The 15859-nt window shown below is 36.3% G+C and overlaps 1 protein-coding gene across 4 annotated transcripts; it reads right to left on the bottom strand.

The window, feature by feature from the left end:
- Window positions 1-901: 901 nt before the first annotated feature.
- Window positions 902-13994, bottom strand: LOC113751774 (ubiquitin-like-specific protease 1D). 4 transcript variants are annotated; one of them, XM_027295904.1, is made up of 14 exons: window positions 13400-13994; window positions 8983-9037; window positions 8358-8449; window positions 7236-7447; window positions 6148-6196; window positions 5337-5410; window positions 5222-5257; window positions 5025-5123; window positions 4496-4607; window positions 3625-3716; window positions 2164-2286; window positions 1821-1935; window positions 1566-1673; window positions 902-1405 (listed from the first exon to the last, which is right to left on the bottom strand). In XM_027295904.1, exons 1-14 carry the CDS (start codon window positions 13733-13735, stop codon window positions 1283-1285), a joined length of 1626 nt encoding a protein of 541 aa, XP_027151705.1. In that variant the 5' UTR covers window positions 13736-13994; the 3' UTR covers window positions 902-1282. The 4 variants fall into 4 exon arrangements, with proteins under 4 accessions (XP_027151705.1, XP_027151702.1, XP_027151704.1 ...); XM_027295901.1 differs by lacking the exon at window positions 13400-13994 and adding an exon at window positions 10183-10746; XM_027295903.1 differs by lacking the exon at window positions 13400-13994 and adding an exon at window positions 10183-10746 and having other exon boundaries at window positions 5228-5257.
- Window positions 13995-15859: the final 1865 nt, after the last annotated feature.

The raw sequence follows: 15859 nt of genomic DNA, 5'->3' as shown, positions 1-15859 counted from the left end.
GTTCAAAAGAAATCTCAAATTAGGCTAACATTTTTTTGATCAGGCAATCAATCAATCAATCAAACCAGCGTACTGCTTGTTCCGCTGTCTATCAATTAACTAATTGATAATGAGATTTTCCGCACAAAGACTAAGGCTATCAATGAGATCGGGCCAGCCCAAACTTGATCTAGAAAAAGCTATTTAAACACAAACCTTAACTGGATTAGACAAAGTTTAGGTCTAATTATTAGGCCCAAATCAAATGTGATTCGGATTTGAATTATGCCAAGTTAAAATCCGATTAAAACTCAGCCCGCACATGAGAGCACTTATGTGTGTACATATATTATAATTATACACATTATGACGTAAATTGTTAACAATTATATATAAATTTATTGTAATTCATAATTATAAAATATATCATATTTAATTATGAGTTTGAATGAATTTGAAACCTATATAATAGTGTAAGCTAAATTTGAGTCTTTTAATTTGATCTCGAAACCCAAAACCCAAAAATCTATATAATTTGTGAGCCGAATATAAGTTTACTAAAGCCCAATTAATACCCTTAACAAATACCACTTTGGACAACTACTCTCTTGTAATCAGACGTGCCACTGGATTGAGTCCCTACTTGGTATGGTAGACTAAACCACAAGGAAGTTATAAGTTTGAACGTAGATAAACCATGGGGGAGGGGGCAAAAAAATCCTGATCACCGTTGCAAAATTGAAGAAAAATCAACTGAGCTGTAGTAAATACGTAGAAATCCAAAATTTCCGTTAAAGCTTTTCTTAGAAATCAACAAGTTTAGCCCACCAACTGGCTAAAACTGCCAAAATCTTGCCTAATAACAGATTCATTTGAAAGATGTTCCTATTTGACAAAAGGATTGTCAATACAAACAGCAGAATATTCAAAAGTCGTAAAGTTATTGTAAATTTGAGTGTACGGATAATTGGATGAGGATTCTGATACCAAGGTCAATTAGAACATGTTTTTTCCACAATTGGTATTACATACCAGACAACTAACAGTATCTTCCTAGCCTGGCATAAGCGAGCTACAAAACAGAAGTTCATTTCCTGTACAAAGAGCTCTTCAAGATTGCATAACAGCTAATTTAGTATCCCATCCTTTAATCCAGTCTATGAGAAATGGAAGAACGAGGTCTTCTCTGCAGAATTGACCTTGTTCATGTATCCTATGAATTAACAACAAAATAATAGCCGCTGACAGACATCGAAATCTATGTGACAATTCTGTCATTTCAAACAGATATTTACAGCAAAAGCTACAGCCTCAGATCCAAAAGCTGTTCCTCATCATTGGCATTCTTGAATTTTTCTTTCAACAGACTCCGAATACTTTGCCTCAAACTTGAGGCTTCTTCAGGGTTGAACCATTTCTTTCCAAACTGCAAATTAACAACATCATACAAGATACCATATTGTGCAAGAAGATTTACTTTCGTAATATAGACGAAGAGAAAAAATAACTACTAGTAAAAGGAAATCAAATAAGAGTGACATATTAAACATATCTAAAGTATGTTCAATGGAGAAGAAGATACGTACCCTTGCCAAATCCTTCTTCTTCAGCCTGTCTGGAGCCTCTTCAATGAATCGTTTCATAAAGAATAGAACAAAGAGGCCACAATCATAATCATTCCCTTGTTGTGGGACCTGCTTTCAAGAATCATAACAACAAAAGAAGTTGGAAGGACAAATGCCAGCATTCAAACTTTTCTCGTTATTCAGGATGACAAAAAAATTTCGACAACAGCAAGCATGAAACCACTGTACGGGCAATTTAGTTACGCAAAGACTTACCTGGACTATTCTCTCATCAATTCTATTAGAAAGATTCTCCCATACAGTGTCTGCTATAGGAAGATCCAATGGGACTTCTCTTTTTCTCAAAAATTTCCACTCCTCTATTAGAAAGCTGCAAAGCATGATTTGAATAATACCTCAGCAACAATTATATTGCTAGTCATACTGATTTTGGGTATTAATGACATTCAAAACTTCACGACTCATTCTTTTGCATTTATGATAATAACCTAGCAGAACGTGACAAATCTAATCAAAAGAACTGTTTAAGAAACCTTGTTTGGTATCGAGACAATGAAACAGAACATGTTTTTAAGTCACAATCTTATGTCTTCATCACCTTTTTATGTTAGAAAAAATTGAACGGCTAGAGTGAAGCCCTAGCGAATCCAAATGAAGCATGATTGGTCCTGAACGATCTTCCACATCCGGTATACATATAATCACCAAGCTCCAGTGAAGACTGTATTAAAAAAAAAAAGAAAAGAAAAGAAAAGATCTACTGGTAAAAATTATGGTGAGTCGAACAGCAAAAACCACACAAGGTAACAAGAAAGCCTGAATACTTGAGTGATGCAAATAAACCTAACTAGAATGAACGTGGAGAGCTATGTAGTCAAATGGGGTGGATCAAAGCTGGATAATGTGTATCCCTATAATAACTTCTTATTAAGCAAAAGAAACAGAAGATTTAGGCAGCAAAGGGACCATATATTGATTTGGAAAAGTATTGCAGGATAAGGTCAATTTTGTTTGTTAGCAAGACCAAGTAAGATTCAGGCAGCTAGCTTAAACAATTTTTTAACCACATCGCAACCATGTTTTTAGCATGCACTATGTTAATTATGGGAGATAATATTTTACTACTAAAGCATGAGGCATCTAGAAACTCAGAAGTATTACTTCAGGAGAAAATTGCTTGTGCAGGGTAGAGTTCAGGAGAACAAAAGTTTATCCACTCTTTAACAGAGAGCACAAGCTGTTCAAAACCTTTCACGTATAGATTAGGATAACAAAGAGCCCCAGTAAGGAAAAGCAGCTAGATCAAACTTACCTCTTCGTACGCACTATGAATATATAATCGACATTTAAATTGTCAAGAAGAAAGAAAACCTGTCCTACAAAAAGGCATAGGTGTCCGAGCCTCGTAAAAATGCTTTCTACCAAATTCTATTTTTCAACATTTCAATGCATGAAACAACCCTTTATGCAATATGAGGCAACTATGATAACCTCAGCACCATTTTGTTGTCAAAACAGACTTGAATTGCCCATAAGAGATGCTTGCTTTGCATAAAAACTCTCCATTTTCTCCGTTTAACCAAAAATAAATAAATACATAAATAAATTCCTATGACATTTCACCCTAATGACCATTGCATACAACAAAGCTAAACCATCCTTCAATGATTTCTGCTTTTTTTTTAAACATATACAAAAAGAATGTCACTGTCTCTACTTCATAGTGCCATCAACCATGACAAATATGAGTTGAGGTGATCTCACTGTTGTAAGCATTCACCTAATTGATTACAACTGAAAAACTGTTTATTGAGATAAAGCTTCCCCTTCTTCCCAGCAGAAGAAGCAGAAAAATGAGATACAAGCATGCTGGACCTCAGGATCCATATTAGAAGGTCAAAACCTCTTAATAAGAATATAACATTTAAGAGATGAAAATCAAAGTGCAAAGACCATGATTTAAGATCACTCCACAAAGCCTCTTATTGTGTCGCAAGCGAATCAAGAAATGACACCACTAAATAGAAAGTGACGCACATTTGTAGCAGAAACACCTTACTTTTCATGTATGGGTATGAGTACATATGCCTTCTCAAATATGTAAATACGTTTCCACCACCGCCTCAACTTGGCAAATGAATTTTCGATGTCCTGCCATATTGTGTGAGGATAGACAAATTAATCACAAAAGCTAGATGGAAAGATGCCATAGAGGATAAGGAATACTACTGCAGCTAATACACGTGATCTCATATAAGCCTAACCTTTTGGAAGGGAGACTAAAAATATTCAATCACTCATAAGCTTATCAAAAAAATTAAGCCAAAAAAGGTAGCTACGTCTGGAATGGCTATATATATATATATATATATATTTTTTTTTTTTTTTTTCTTTTTTGGGCCTAACTTAAACAAATATAAAAGGAAAACCTAAAATGTCTTTTATTGGCAAAACCAAATGTTTATGCTGAAAAATCAAGTGTTAAGAAGGACCATGCATTATCCAGGCTAGTGAAGTTCCCCAATACATTTCTGACCTATGATTCTCTAGCTTTTTTCTTTTTTTGGTAAGTGGGAGGTCTTGAACCTAGGGCCTCCTACTTACAATCCCTCCCACCTTACCACCCAACCCAACCCTCCCCACTCTCTAGCTTAAACTTACAGAATGAATAAATCAAATCAAGAATAAGGCTCCATCAATGTCGTATTACCAGCAGCTAAACAAGGGCATGTCATACAGAGCAAAGAACCTAAGCTACCATAAAACTATATGATCATTTTTACATGGATTTCAAACATTTAGGAAAAACATTTCCCTTGTTGTGAAAGGCAAAATGCAAGATCAGCATATATCATGCTATGAACAGAACAAGCTTTAGCTTACAGAGGGAGACATCTTCTCAAACTTTTCTGTGGTGAAAAAGACAATACCTTTTCACCTAAAGCCTCTTTCAGTTTTTCATAGAAGTAGGTATTAAAAAAATGGTAATTGCATGATTCACTTTCAGTTGCTTTAGATGTCAGCCCCTCCACCTGCAGATACCTGCCCATCAAAAAGAAACATGACTTCTTCATTTTTCAGAAATTTCAGAAGAACAAGAAAATTTCAGAAGATATACATACATACATATGTAGGTATATGTACATGTATATATACATGTGTGTCTGTATGTATATACATATATATAATTTCTCAACCCAGAATGAAGTGGAAGGTTCACTCATGTCTAGGAAGCGTCAAGAATTTTGCAAACACAAGATGATAGAGAAATTCGATCCCAAAACCTTCCAAGCTCACCCAATCCCTAACCAAAGAAAAAAATCCATTTAAAGTAGAGGTGACCCCTTTCTGAATCCAATCCTTTTGTATCAAATTCCTGAACCTGGCCCACGGTACCCTGCATTGTTTGCAAGTCACCATGGCATCAAACTTTCCATCTGTGTACTCTATTTAACTTACCGTATGTAAAAATTCATAATAGTTGATGACAAATATGCCTGAGGAGCGAGACAATCCAGGTCCGAGTAGCAGATTGTTTCAACAGATACAGGATCATCCCTATTTCCGCATATGTAGAACAAAGCTTAATTCAAACAGGTTCAAAAGAAATGCTTCTTCAAAATTACAATTAGTTTTCAAGGCTGCAATTGCCTAACCTATACCTGGAAGGATAATATATCCTGGTGTTCTTGCTGAAACAGAGTAACTGGAATCAGTAATTGTGATCAAACAAGCGTATAAAGGTAAACCACATAAATATTCAATCACTACCATTGATTCAGTTTATTTGTTTGAGCTGCTGTTTCTTCAACCTCAAGTTCCTCATCAACAAGTACAACTGTCTCCTGTACAAGATCCAAAGGGTATTGGCGCATAAATATTGCTGTAAAGTACATGGCATACTTTAAGATGAAGGATCACTTCTCCCAAGCAAGGGAAAAAAAATCACTTGTCTGAAGACAACATTTTTTTCAATTACAACGCCAATAAAATGGAAAACCAAAACCAAAGAGCTTAAAATTGACATAATGGAATAGAAATAGAACAGGAGATCCTGAATCCACTAGCACACTGTTTGCTACATAGAGTGCCTGGTACTTGTATGATTAATATCATATGGAAGAATATAGAATTTTCTTCGTAAACAACCTAATCTCACCATTTATGTAATAACTTCAAAATTTGGACACATCATCTCATATTATTTGAGCATTGGTATAGCACCTGAAGCGTCCTACATAAACCCATAACATTTCTTCTAATCCAGCAGTCTAAAGATGTATTGTTTCGCAGGATTTGTCATCTTAGCATTCCAATTAGTTTCTGACCATGACATTTTGTGGCCAACAAATTGAATCCCCCTAATGCTACTTTATGTCTGATCTTCCTTATTACTGCAAGTACAAGTAAATCTACAGCTGAGCATGGTTGTCATTTAACCACCTACTAGAGGCAATCACCAAAAGATTCCTTCTCCTGCTGCAGCCTCAAAGGCAAGCCACAGCCTCTGATAGTGTATGGCTTATATTGTAGACGAGCAAAAAATTTCTCCCAAAGAGGAAAAAATCAGAAGTAACTTTACCTTGATGCGCTTTGGGCTATTTGAAGCCTGGAGTCGAGCAGACCTTCTCCTAAGAGATAAGTTATTGGATTAGTCAAAGCACACATATCTGCACATTACTTTGTTTTTTACTCTGCTAAGCAGAAGATCATGCAAATACGGCAAAAGGAGGACAAAAAGCGATTGGAGACTATGCAGGTCACCAACTTTTTGTTTTATGCAAAGCAAGGCTCGGAAGTCGGAAGGAAAAAAAACAACCAAAGGTAACGAGTCAGACCAAAAGAATACGATGAATTAGCATCAAACAATTGGAACAGGATAGGTAACAAGAAAAAAAAGAAGTGATGCACTTATTAAAAGAGCCAATGAAGGATCAAATCTAGCAATCTGCATCCTCCCATTTAGAGCAATCCACATGTTGCAGCGCAAGCATGAAATTCAAAAGCTTCATAAATAAATTCTACTCCTGAAGAGGTGACAAATTACAGCAGGAATGCTGGAATGGAAGGAGAAGATCCAGAAAGCAGACTCTACATCACATGTTGCATATTTTTTTGGCCATAATGAAGCAAGTAAAGAAAACAATGATATCAAACACAATAATTTGCTATATTAACAAGCAACCAAAACAAGTTTGGCTTTCTTAATAGAGAATAGAAGTTAGCATATGAAGTTGCAACCTACTAAGAAGTGCAAATCATACTGGTATCAGAGAGCAAATGTAAAAAGACAATGAAGCAACCATGTAGTTGACCAAGTATAACTGCAGACTTAAACATCAAGAACTTCTTCATCTTTTTCTTTTTTCCCTTCTTCTGTAAATCAACCTTATCGTCTATCATATATAATGACCTGAAAAGCTATTTGGAAAAGGAAAATTTTTTTTGGTGAGAACAATTCCAACAGTGGACCAACATGATAAAACAAACTTGATACCTCATTGCTAAGAAACTACAACAATGATTATGTTGAATCATAAGTAAATGTAGTAAAAATCATACGAGCATAAGGATAGAAGAAGCTAAACAAAAAAAAATAACATGAAATTAAATAAACAAACAGACAAGCATGATAAATCTTCTTTAGGAGTACAAGGAGAAGGTGAGTACCTCTCCTTTTTATAACCATTTGATAGGGGTACATTATCAACATTCAGAAGAGGACTGCCCAAGGATTGAAAAGGTGATTCTTTTGATGACAACCCTCTCTTCTGTCTACTGCTGGATAAAGACGGCAATTGGGTTTCCATTTTTTGCCGACCACAGGGGTTTAATGTAGATAGTTCTTTTTCGAAAACTTTGAATGTTGTTGAATCTGTCTGCTGGATCAATAAAAGCAGGTTTGACAATCAAAAAAAAGCCTTTCAAACATAAGTAGGCCTGTCCTCAATTAAAGCATTCAAACTATCAATAACTGTTTAAAAACTGTTTTGAGACCTCCAAGGGATGGTGAGCCAGCATTAGGGGGCCATGGGTTCTCAATAACGCAAGGACCATTAATGCCTCAAGACCAAATGACAAATGAAAAATAAATAAAGGTTAATTTTGACAAGACATAACCAAAGAAAGAGTTAGGGGTTGATATAGCAATGGGGAAAACTTATACATTTCCAACCTTAGAAATTTATCAATTCTTTTATCAATGCCGGAGGTCCTTGATGGATTCCAAAGCTTGTAAAATTTGTTATTGCTGGTGCCAAAAGTTTCCATGTGCTAGAAGAGGTAGCAATGGCTGAAGAAAGTACACATAAGATTTGAGAAAGTTTGACTCATATGGTAAACTTTTTGCATTGCACACCCATAGAAATTGACTTAATCTCCAAATCTTCCACATACTTTACCTAAATTTTGTTTTTCTAAACTGTATACAAGCAATGTTGCAATGTCTGCAACCTACATTCCACTTTACCACGCACTATTGAAGAATCTTTGGTTTTCTTGCAAATTTCAGCTCCCTTCAACTCAGCCTTTTTTTTATTTGGTCCTTGATACAGTTTGTTCATTCTTTTTAAGCATTGCCATAACTCTTTAATTTAAGATTTTTTTTCTTGAATTCCATAAAATTCAAGTTAAGGACTTCTACGAGCATGCCTTAAGGCTCTTGCCTCAACCCATGGATATAGCACACCTCTACCTCTGTCACCACATGTTTATAAAACAAACATAATGATCATAAAGCTAATAAGAAAGATTCATGTTAATCAGAAAGACGTTCAAGAGTACAAACCATACTTTTCTGTCCAACTTGCTTGAGAAGCATGTTGAAAATGACAGTGCAGGTGATAAAGATGATAGAGGTTGCTCCCGAAGGTCATCTGATACACCTATTTGCACCAGAAAGAAAATGCTTTTCAAGTAAACAATTTTTCAGTTTAATACTCCAAAAAAGAGAGATGAAAACAATATAGCAAGTCGAGCGAACGAATTAATGTGCACATCCTTCAGGACACAAACATCTAAAAGTAATGAAAGAGAGTGGGGGGAGGAGAAGAAGCTACTAAGTTCCTCCGAAACCCAGCAAACCAGTTCTTCCCCCAGCAGGAGGCAAAACAGCCGTGAGACTTGACACTGAAGCAGCAAATCGAGTCATATCGACATTTATCATTTTATCTGTCAGTAGATTGCGAAACAGCACCTAAAGAAAGTAATCCTAATAACACGTATTCATTTTGCATGTGCTGTTTTGTATAACTTTTTGATGATTTACATAATTTTAACTTCAGGGCGTCACCTTCATTTGAAGCTTAAAGCAAGCATAATTGCAAGACAACTTCAAGGTGAATCAAAAGGTTTAAAAGCTTAATTGCCGCAACCACAGACACAGATCCATTGTAGTGCCAACAAAAGAAATGTTTACCGTTACAATTTTGATCATGATGTTGAATCAGCTTCTTGCATCCACCACCATCGCTCTATGAAGCAAATAATGAAAAACTGGAGTCAAATATCATTCTTAGTTGAGGAACGAAGAATGGGTCATAGGATGACAGTCAAACTAAGTAAAAACTTAAACCTTACATCAGAACTTAAATCAGAGTATGGCCATGTATAGACTTATTCATGCACAAAGCCACCAGCACTTCAGTCATATGCACAATGTTCAAACAGTAAAAAAGAATAACAAAATCCAAAATTTGCTTTCCGCAATATCAAATATCATGCAAAACAACATGTGTGCTTTACAATTGCAGAACACAACTGATATTCTATTCCTAGAAACTACGGTGCAAGTCATTTCATTGTGGAAACAATTCTCATGAAGTCACCTAAAATTAGAAGACAACATATCTTTTGAAAAAGAACATCTGCACATGCTATATCAAAAAGAAACTAAAAGACAACATTTGCTTTTCACGACCTATCTGCTTTTGCCAAAAATGGGAGATTATGAAGAGTAATCAAATCCAAGTCAACTATTACATATCAACATATCCATGGGCGCAACAATGTTGGGGGCTCAGTGGAATTGTTACCCCAAAACTTTTAAAAACTATCCTTTACCCACTTAAAAAAAATAAACATTTTCAATTAGATTAAGCCCCTATAAAACTTGATGAGAAAAATATAAATTTGCCCCCTCGAACATACATCTTCACTAGATTTCACGCCCCATGAATTGTAGTTTCCTTCCCTGACATGGATAGGCATTCCATGTCAGAGACAGCCCATCAGTGCAAGGCTTTAGTACTTTCTGGTGCTACCCAAAAAAAAAAAAAAGAAGAAAGCTAACACATACAAAAGCCAACATCCTCAACCCTCATTCGAAGACATTCGAAGTACATTTCCAATTGCTGGGCATAAAATCGGAAAACAATGAATTAGCAACCAAAACAGTCCTAATAAATGAACCATCAACTTGGTTAATCATAACCCCATGATTCACATCACATGATCACTCCTTTAAACCCTCGGTACACGCATCCAAATAAATACACCTAATTTCAGACTTTTCAGCTGATACACACTCGTATGTACACTTATTTCCACATACATTTTCCACTAATCCTCCAAAATTGAGGTACTAAAACAAAAAAAACCAAACCAATAAAAATTCAACCTTTTGGAGGGGGAGGAGACGCCGGCGCCTTAATTCATCCTCATGGAGTTGGAGGCTGCGCTTAAGCTTCTCGCCACCGTCTTTCAATGTCAAGGACAAAGTCGGTAAAATTCTTCTAATCCTATCCGCCGATTGTTGGAGTTGCTCGTCCGTCATATTTCGTAAGTCACTGACTAGTTGATTATTACTTACTTTTTCATCCATCTCCTTAGCCTGCGGCGATTTCCCGGGCACCACCACCAAAGACAGTGGCTCCGCCCCCTCCCCCTCCCCCAGTAGTTTGTCCCAGTCCTTTGAATCCAACTGTAGTGGGCCCCCACTTTTCGCCCCTTCGCCGGCCATGCATCCAATTTTTACATCTATACATACGCGGATGCTCTGTATGTATAGGTTCTATCTAATGTTTGATAGTCAATTACTCTGCAATTTGTTTGTTTCTTCTTCTTCTTTCTTTTTTTGTTTTTTCCTACTGTGAATGATTGTAGAGGAGTGTCGCGGAGGACGTGAGGGAGTAAAAATGGTGGAAAATTTTCTATTGACGGAAGAATGGTGGACTGGTACAGGTGGCACTCACCAGCAGAATAAATGGCAGTTCTTTGGTCTACCTTGCAATTTGAGGGAGAAAGAAAATGAATTTCGTGATTTTAAATGTTTTGGGCTTGTCGCAGGCTAAGGCCTGGTCCTGGTCCGCCAAGAATGGGCCCGTCCTTTTGGAATAAATGTGTATAGTCCCAATTTACTTGATATATAGTTAAAACTTCACAGGATTTACCAAAGACTTACCGTCACAAGCATTGCAAAGACAAAGAGCCAACCCCAACAGCTTTATGTAAAAATTTTCGACAAAACTTCCGTTGAGGGTCCGTTTGGTTGGACTGAAAATATTTTTCTTTGAAGTCATTTTTCTGAAAAATCACTTCCTTCCCCATAATTTTCCAGTGTTTGGTTATTAAGTGAAAATATTTTCCAAATTCCTTTTTTCATAATTTTCCGGTGTTTGGTTTGTTAATGAAAATATTTTCTGATATGTTTGTTGATATGTTGCAAATATTTTTCTACTCTCAAAACATTTATTTTATTACAAGTTAATTTTAATTTCTATTCATTATAATCATATTATCATTTCTACAAAATATTTACTCATATTACACCAGGAATTCTTAAATGAAATTATTAATGATACTAATGAATTGGTTGCGAAAGAAGAGTTAAAAATCAAACGAAAACCTAGCTGAACACTATTCTTTCGCAGTCATGTTTCTAGCAACCCCTCATCTAGGAAACACAATACAATAGTCAAAAGGGACAATACCATCTCTGAGATTCACAATAGTGCTTTCAGATGGTCCGCTTGTTTCTCTCCATTAGCTCAAGGAAAGAGAAAAATTAGAAAGATGAGTCTAAGCAAAGTTTACCAAATCTGCACTCTTCTTTGACGGGGACCTAAAGATTTTTTTCGAGGGGCAAATTTCTGATCAGAGAAAGCAAATCAATGCAATCCTTAGACGGTCAAAAAAAGTTTTCTGAGGATGAAAATGACAAAGGAGAAGATGTACAAGAACAAGCTAGTGGAGTGGACCAAACATCTTCAGCCTAGATTTGGCATGATATGGAAGGCAAATTGAAGGCAAATATAAGCCAAAATATAAAATATTGCTCAACAAAAACGAAAATCACATCTCCAAATGAAAAATGGTCCCAAAAATATCAGTTGCCCAGGTAGTAAATCATGGTTACAAAAGGAAACATCTGCACAACACGTCACCAATGTTCATGTGAACGTTTTACAGGAAAAAACTTGGCGACGAGAGCTTTGAACAAATACAGTTAGCCTGCACCTACAAATTCCCCAGGCCACGGCAAGTGGCAAGGTACTCAGTCAGCCCTCCTTTTTTCCACTTCTAGATCACCTCCAAGGTTCAATGGTGCTGAAACACAACAGGAAAAATAAATATCTTAATACATGAGAGAAGCATCAAGTCCACTCGTAAAGCACAACCTATTAAAACTCATAGGCCATACAAGAAACAATTATTCTAACAAGGCAATTGCATAATTCAGTTCACGTACTTTATTCGACGCCCCAATCTTTCTTGAACCTCTCGAGAGAAATCAAACGAAGTCTTTGACTCTTCGCCATAAATGCTTTTCCTAGCTTCTCATTTTGCACCAAATGATCGAATACCAAGTCCAGAAATTCTTCGCTATAACCTTCTATCTTCATAATCTCATCATGTAGTTGGTTGATATCAAGCTTGTTTGCACTAATTTTGTTCAAAGCAGCAGCCACTTCTCCAAGTTGTTGAGACATCTTTTCAATGTCTTCATTGCTGCAATTTCTTTTACGATGTTGTTTGGTTCCTGATGATGTTGCTCTCACTTCTGAGGATCTTGCACTAGTCACATCCTTTTGTTCTACACTTGTCTCCACACTTGTCTTAGGAACAAATGGAGTTTCCAGATCAACAAATGATTTTGCCACTTCTCCAAGTTGTTGAGACATCTTTTCAATGTCTTCATTGCTGCGATATCTTTTACGATGTTGTTTGGTTCCCGATGATGTTGCTCTCACTTCTGAGGATCTTGCACTAGTCACATCCTTTTGTTCTACACTTGTCTTAGGAACAAATGGAGTTTCCAGATCAACAAATGATTTTGCAAAAGACCCGGTGGCCAGATCTTTCCCAACCACAACAGCCATTTCATCATACAACTCGATTTTATTATGAATATACTTGTTGTGACCTGAATTTTTCTGCGTAATCATAAACCAAAAATTTCAATCAACAAATATGATTGGTCTTCTAAATCACAAATTAGACAACACTGACAACTACAGGAAAAAATCCAGCTAGCCCTCTTTGCATAATTTGTGCTGGTTTACATACTGACCATATAGGTAGAACCAAGAGTACTGAGACTAGAAATTGGTAATCATGAAAATCAATTTCAATTTCAGAAAAATTTTGGACCGGTGATTTATGATTTGTTTAAGACTCTATTAAAAAAGAGTTAAGTTTTAAAAGTAAACACTAAACTACTTAGGGAGCCCCTAAAATTCAAAAGATAACAATAGAAAGTGAAATGTCAAGGACCTAATTTCAGACTTTTCAGCAGATATACACTCATATGTACACTAATTTCCACATACATTTTCCACTAATCCTCCAAAATTGAGGTACTAAAACAAAAAAAACCAAACCAATAAAAATTCAACCTTTTGGAGGGGGAGGAGACGCCGGCGCCTTAATTCATCCTCATGGAGTTGGAGGCTGCGCTTAAGCTTCTCGCCACCGTCTTTCATTGTCAAGGACAAAGTCGGTAAAATTCTTCTAATCCTATCCGCCGATTGTTGGAGTTGCTCGTCCGTCATATTTTGCAAGTCACTGACTAGTTGATTATTACTCACTTTTTCATCCATCTCCTTAGCCTGCGGCGATTTCCCGGGCACCACCACCAAAGACAGTGGCTCCGCCCCCTCCCCCAGTAGTTTGTCCCAGTCCTTTGAATCCGACTGTAGTGGGCCCCTACTTTTCACCCCTTCGCCGGCCATGCATCCAATTTTCACATCTATACATACGCGGATGCTCTGTATGTATAGGTTCTATCTAATGTTTGATAGTCAATTACTCTGCAATTTGTTTGTTTCTTCTTCTTCTTCTTCTTCTTTCTTTCTTTTTTTGTTTTTTCCTACTGTGAATGATTGTAGAGGAGTGTCGCGGAGGACGTGAGGGAGTAAAAATGGTGGAAAATTTTCTATTGACAGGGAAGAATGGTGGACTGGTACAGGTGGCACTCACCAGCAGCAGTAATGGCAGTTCTTTGGTCTACCTTGCAATTTGAGGGAGAAAGAAAATGAATTTCGTGATTTTAAATGTTTTGGCCTTGTCGCAGGCTAAGGCCTGGTTCTGGTCCGCCAAGAATGGGCCCGTCCTTTTGGAATAAATGTATATAGTCCCAGTTATACTTCAAAGGAGTCACCAAAGACTTGCCGTCACAAGCATTGCAAAGACAAAGAGCCAACCCCAACAGCTTTATGTAAAAATTTTCCACAAAACTTCCTTTTAAAGAGAGAAATTTTCTTATATACTGTAAGAGAGATGTGAGATTTAAAAAGCAAATAGAATAAAGGAGGGTTGGAACCTTGTTCTTATTTTCTTGAACTCGAAAACAATTTTCATTTATGAAAGATCAACAAGAGTAGCATTAACAAAAGGGGGTTCGACCCTAAAATCTCCGATTCCCATCTTCTACAAAAACTACCTAATCATACCTTTTTTATTTTTTTACATCAGAAATTGCTCTAACAACTCAATTTCTCTGTTTGCATGGTGTATTCTATACTATTGTTTTCTGTTTTTAATTTAAACTGAAATCAGAAATTGTACAATAACCAACAATAGGACATACATTCATGTCACTTCTTCTTTTGAATTTTTTTTTTCTTTTCCTGAATTCGAAAATTCATATCCAAAAATCTGATAGCCACAACTTGATATATATTGGTAACCATGAATACAGCAGTAGAAGAATATCATCCAAACACAGCTCCGGATAAAAATTGGACGAGCTACTGTTATACCCTGCCTGACTTTACTTGCAGAATACATCCAACTCAATCAGTAGCAGACAGGTAAACCTCAGACGGCCATTGAACAAGCAGTTGCCACTGTTAAGCATTCTCAGCAATGAAAAGGAAAAGAATAATTGCAATGAGGCAAAATGTCACAAAAAAGCTATGGAAATTTATAATACATATATATCCTCCACCGCCCAAAGGGATTCTCCTGGATAAAATGGAATTGTACGTACTTGATTGGCTGAGTAATCAAGTGTAGTATAGGTTTAAGAGTGTGCAGTAGTTCCCGTGTTTCAGGACTACAATAAGCATTATAATTCCACCAAGTTACCATCTAGTAGAGTTGCAAACGAGCGAACCGAGTTGGGTCTTCACTTAATTTTATCGAACTCGAGTTCAAACTTGACGAGCTGACAATTTTGAAGTTCGAGCTCGAAAAAATAAAAATAATTATTTTATTTTTTAAAATATAAATAAAATAATATTTTTTCTTAATAAATAATAAAATATTAAGAATATTTATGTAATTTTACTATTAAAATAATATATATATATATATATATATACACTCAAGCTCACAAGCCGACTCGCGAGTTAACGAATTTAATATTTTGAGTTCAAGTTCGAGCTCAACCAACTCGAGCTCGAATCGAGTCGCTCGATTCGTTTGCACCCCTACATCTAAGTCCAACAGTCAATTAGTCTGACATTGTTTTTTATTTTTTTTGAATGATCTGACATTATTGTTATCATCACTAGACAGCTTTCTATGGCTTTTCACAATTGCTTCAGATGTTTAGTATCAGAATCAGAATCCAAGAGAACCTATTTTGCTGGCTGCCAATTCAAAGAGAATGCAAAACAATTTATATGTTTGTCATCCAATTGTCATTGGCCAGAACTGATGCGTCCATTAGGTCCCAGCACTCAAGGTAAGGAGGTCAATAAAGAAGGCCACACAGGATGATACAAATCGAAGAAGTCCAAAATCTTACAGTACAAGCTCAAGTAAGCATGGCTAAAACATCATATAGAGCTCATAAAAAAGGGAATTTATCCTCAATACAAACCACTTACTTCAGACTGACTTAAGAAAAG

This window comes from Coffea eugenioides, chromosome 11 (assembly GCF_003713205.1).
Source record: "Coffea eugenioides isolate CCC68of chromosome 11, Ceug_1.0, whole genome shotgun sequence".
Taxonomy (NCBI): domain Eukaryota; kingdom Viridiplantae; phylum Streptophyta; class Magnoliopsida; order Gentianales; family Rubiaceae; genus Coffea; species Coffea eugenioides.
Note: the sequence above shows the minus strand (reverse complement) of the source record. Positions and strands in the feature narration are given on the sequence as shown.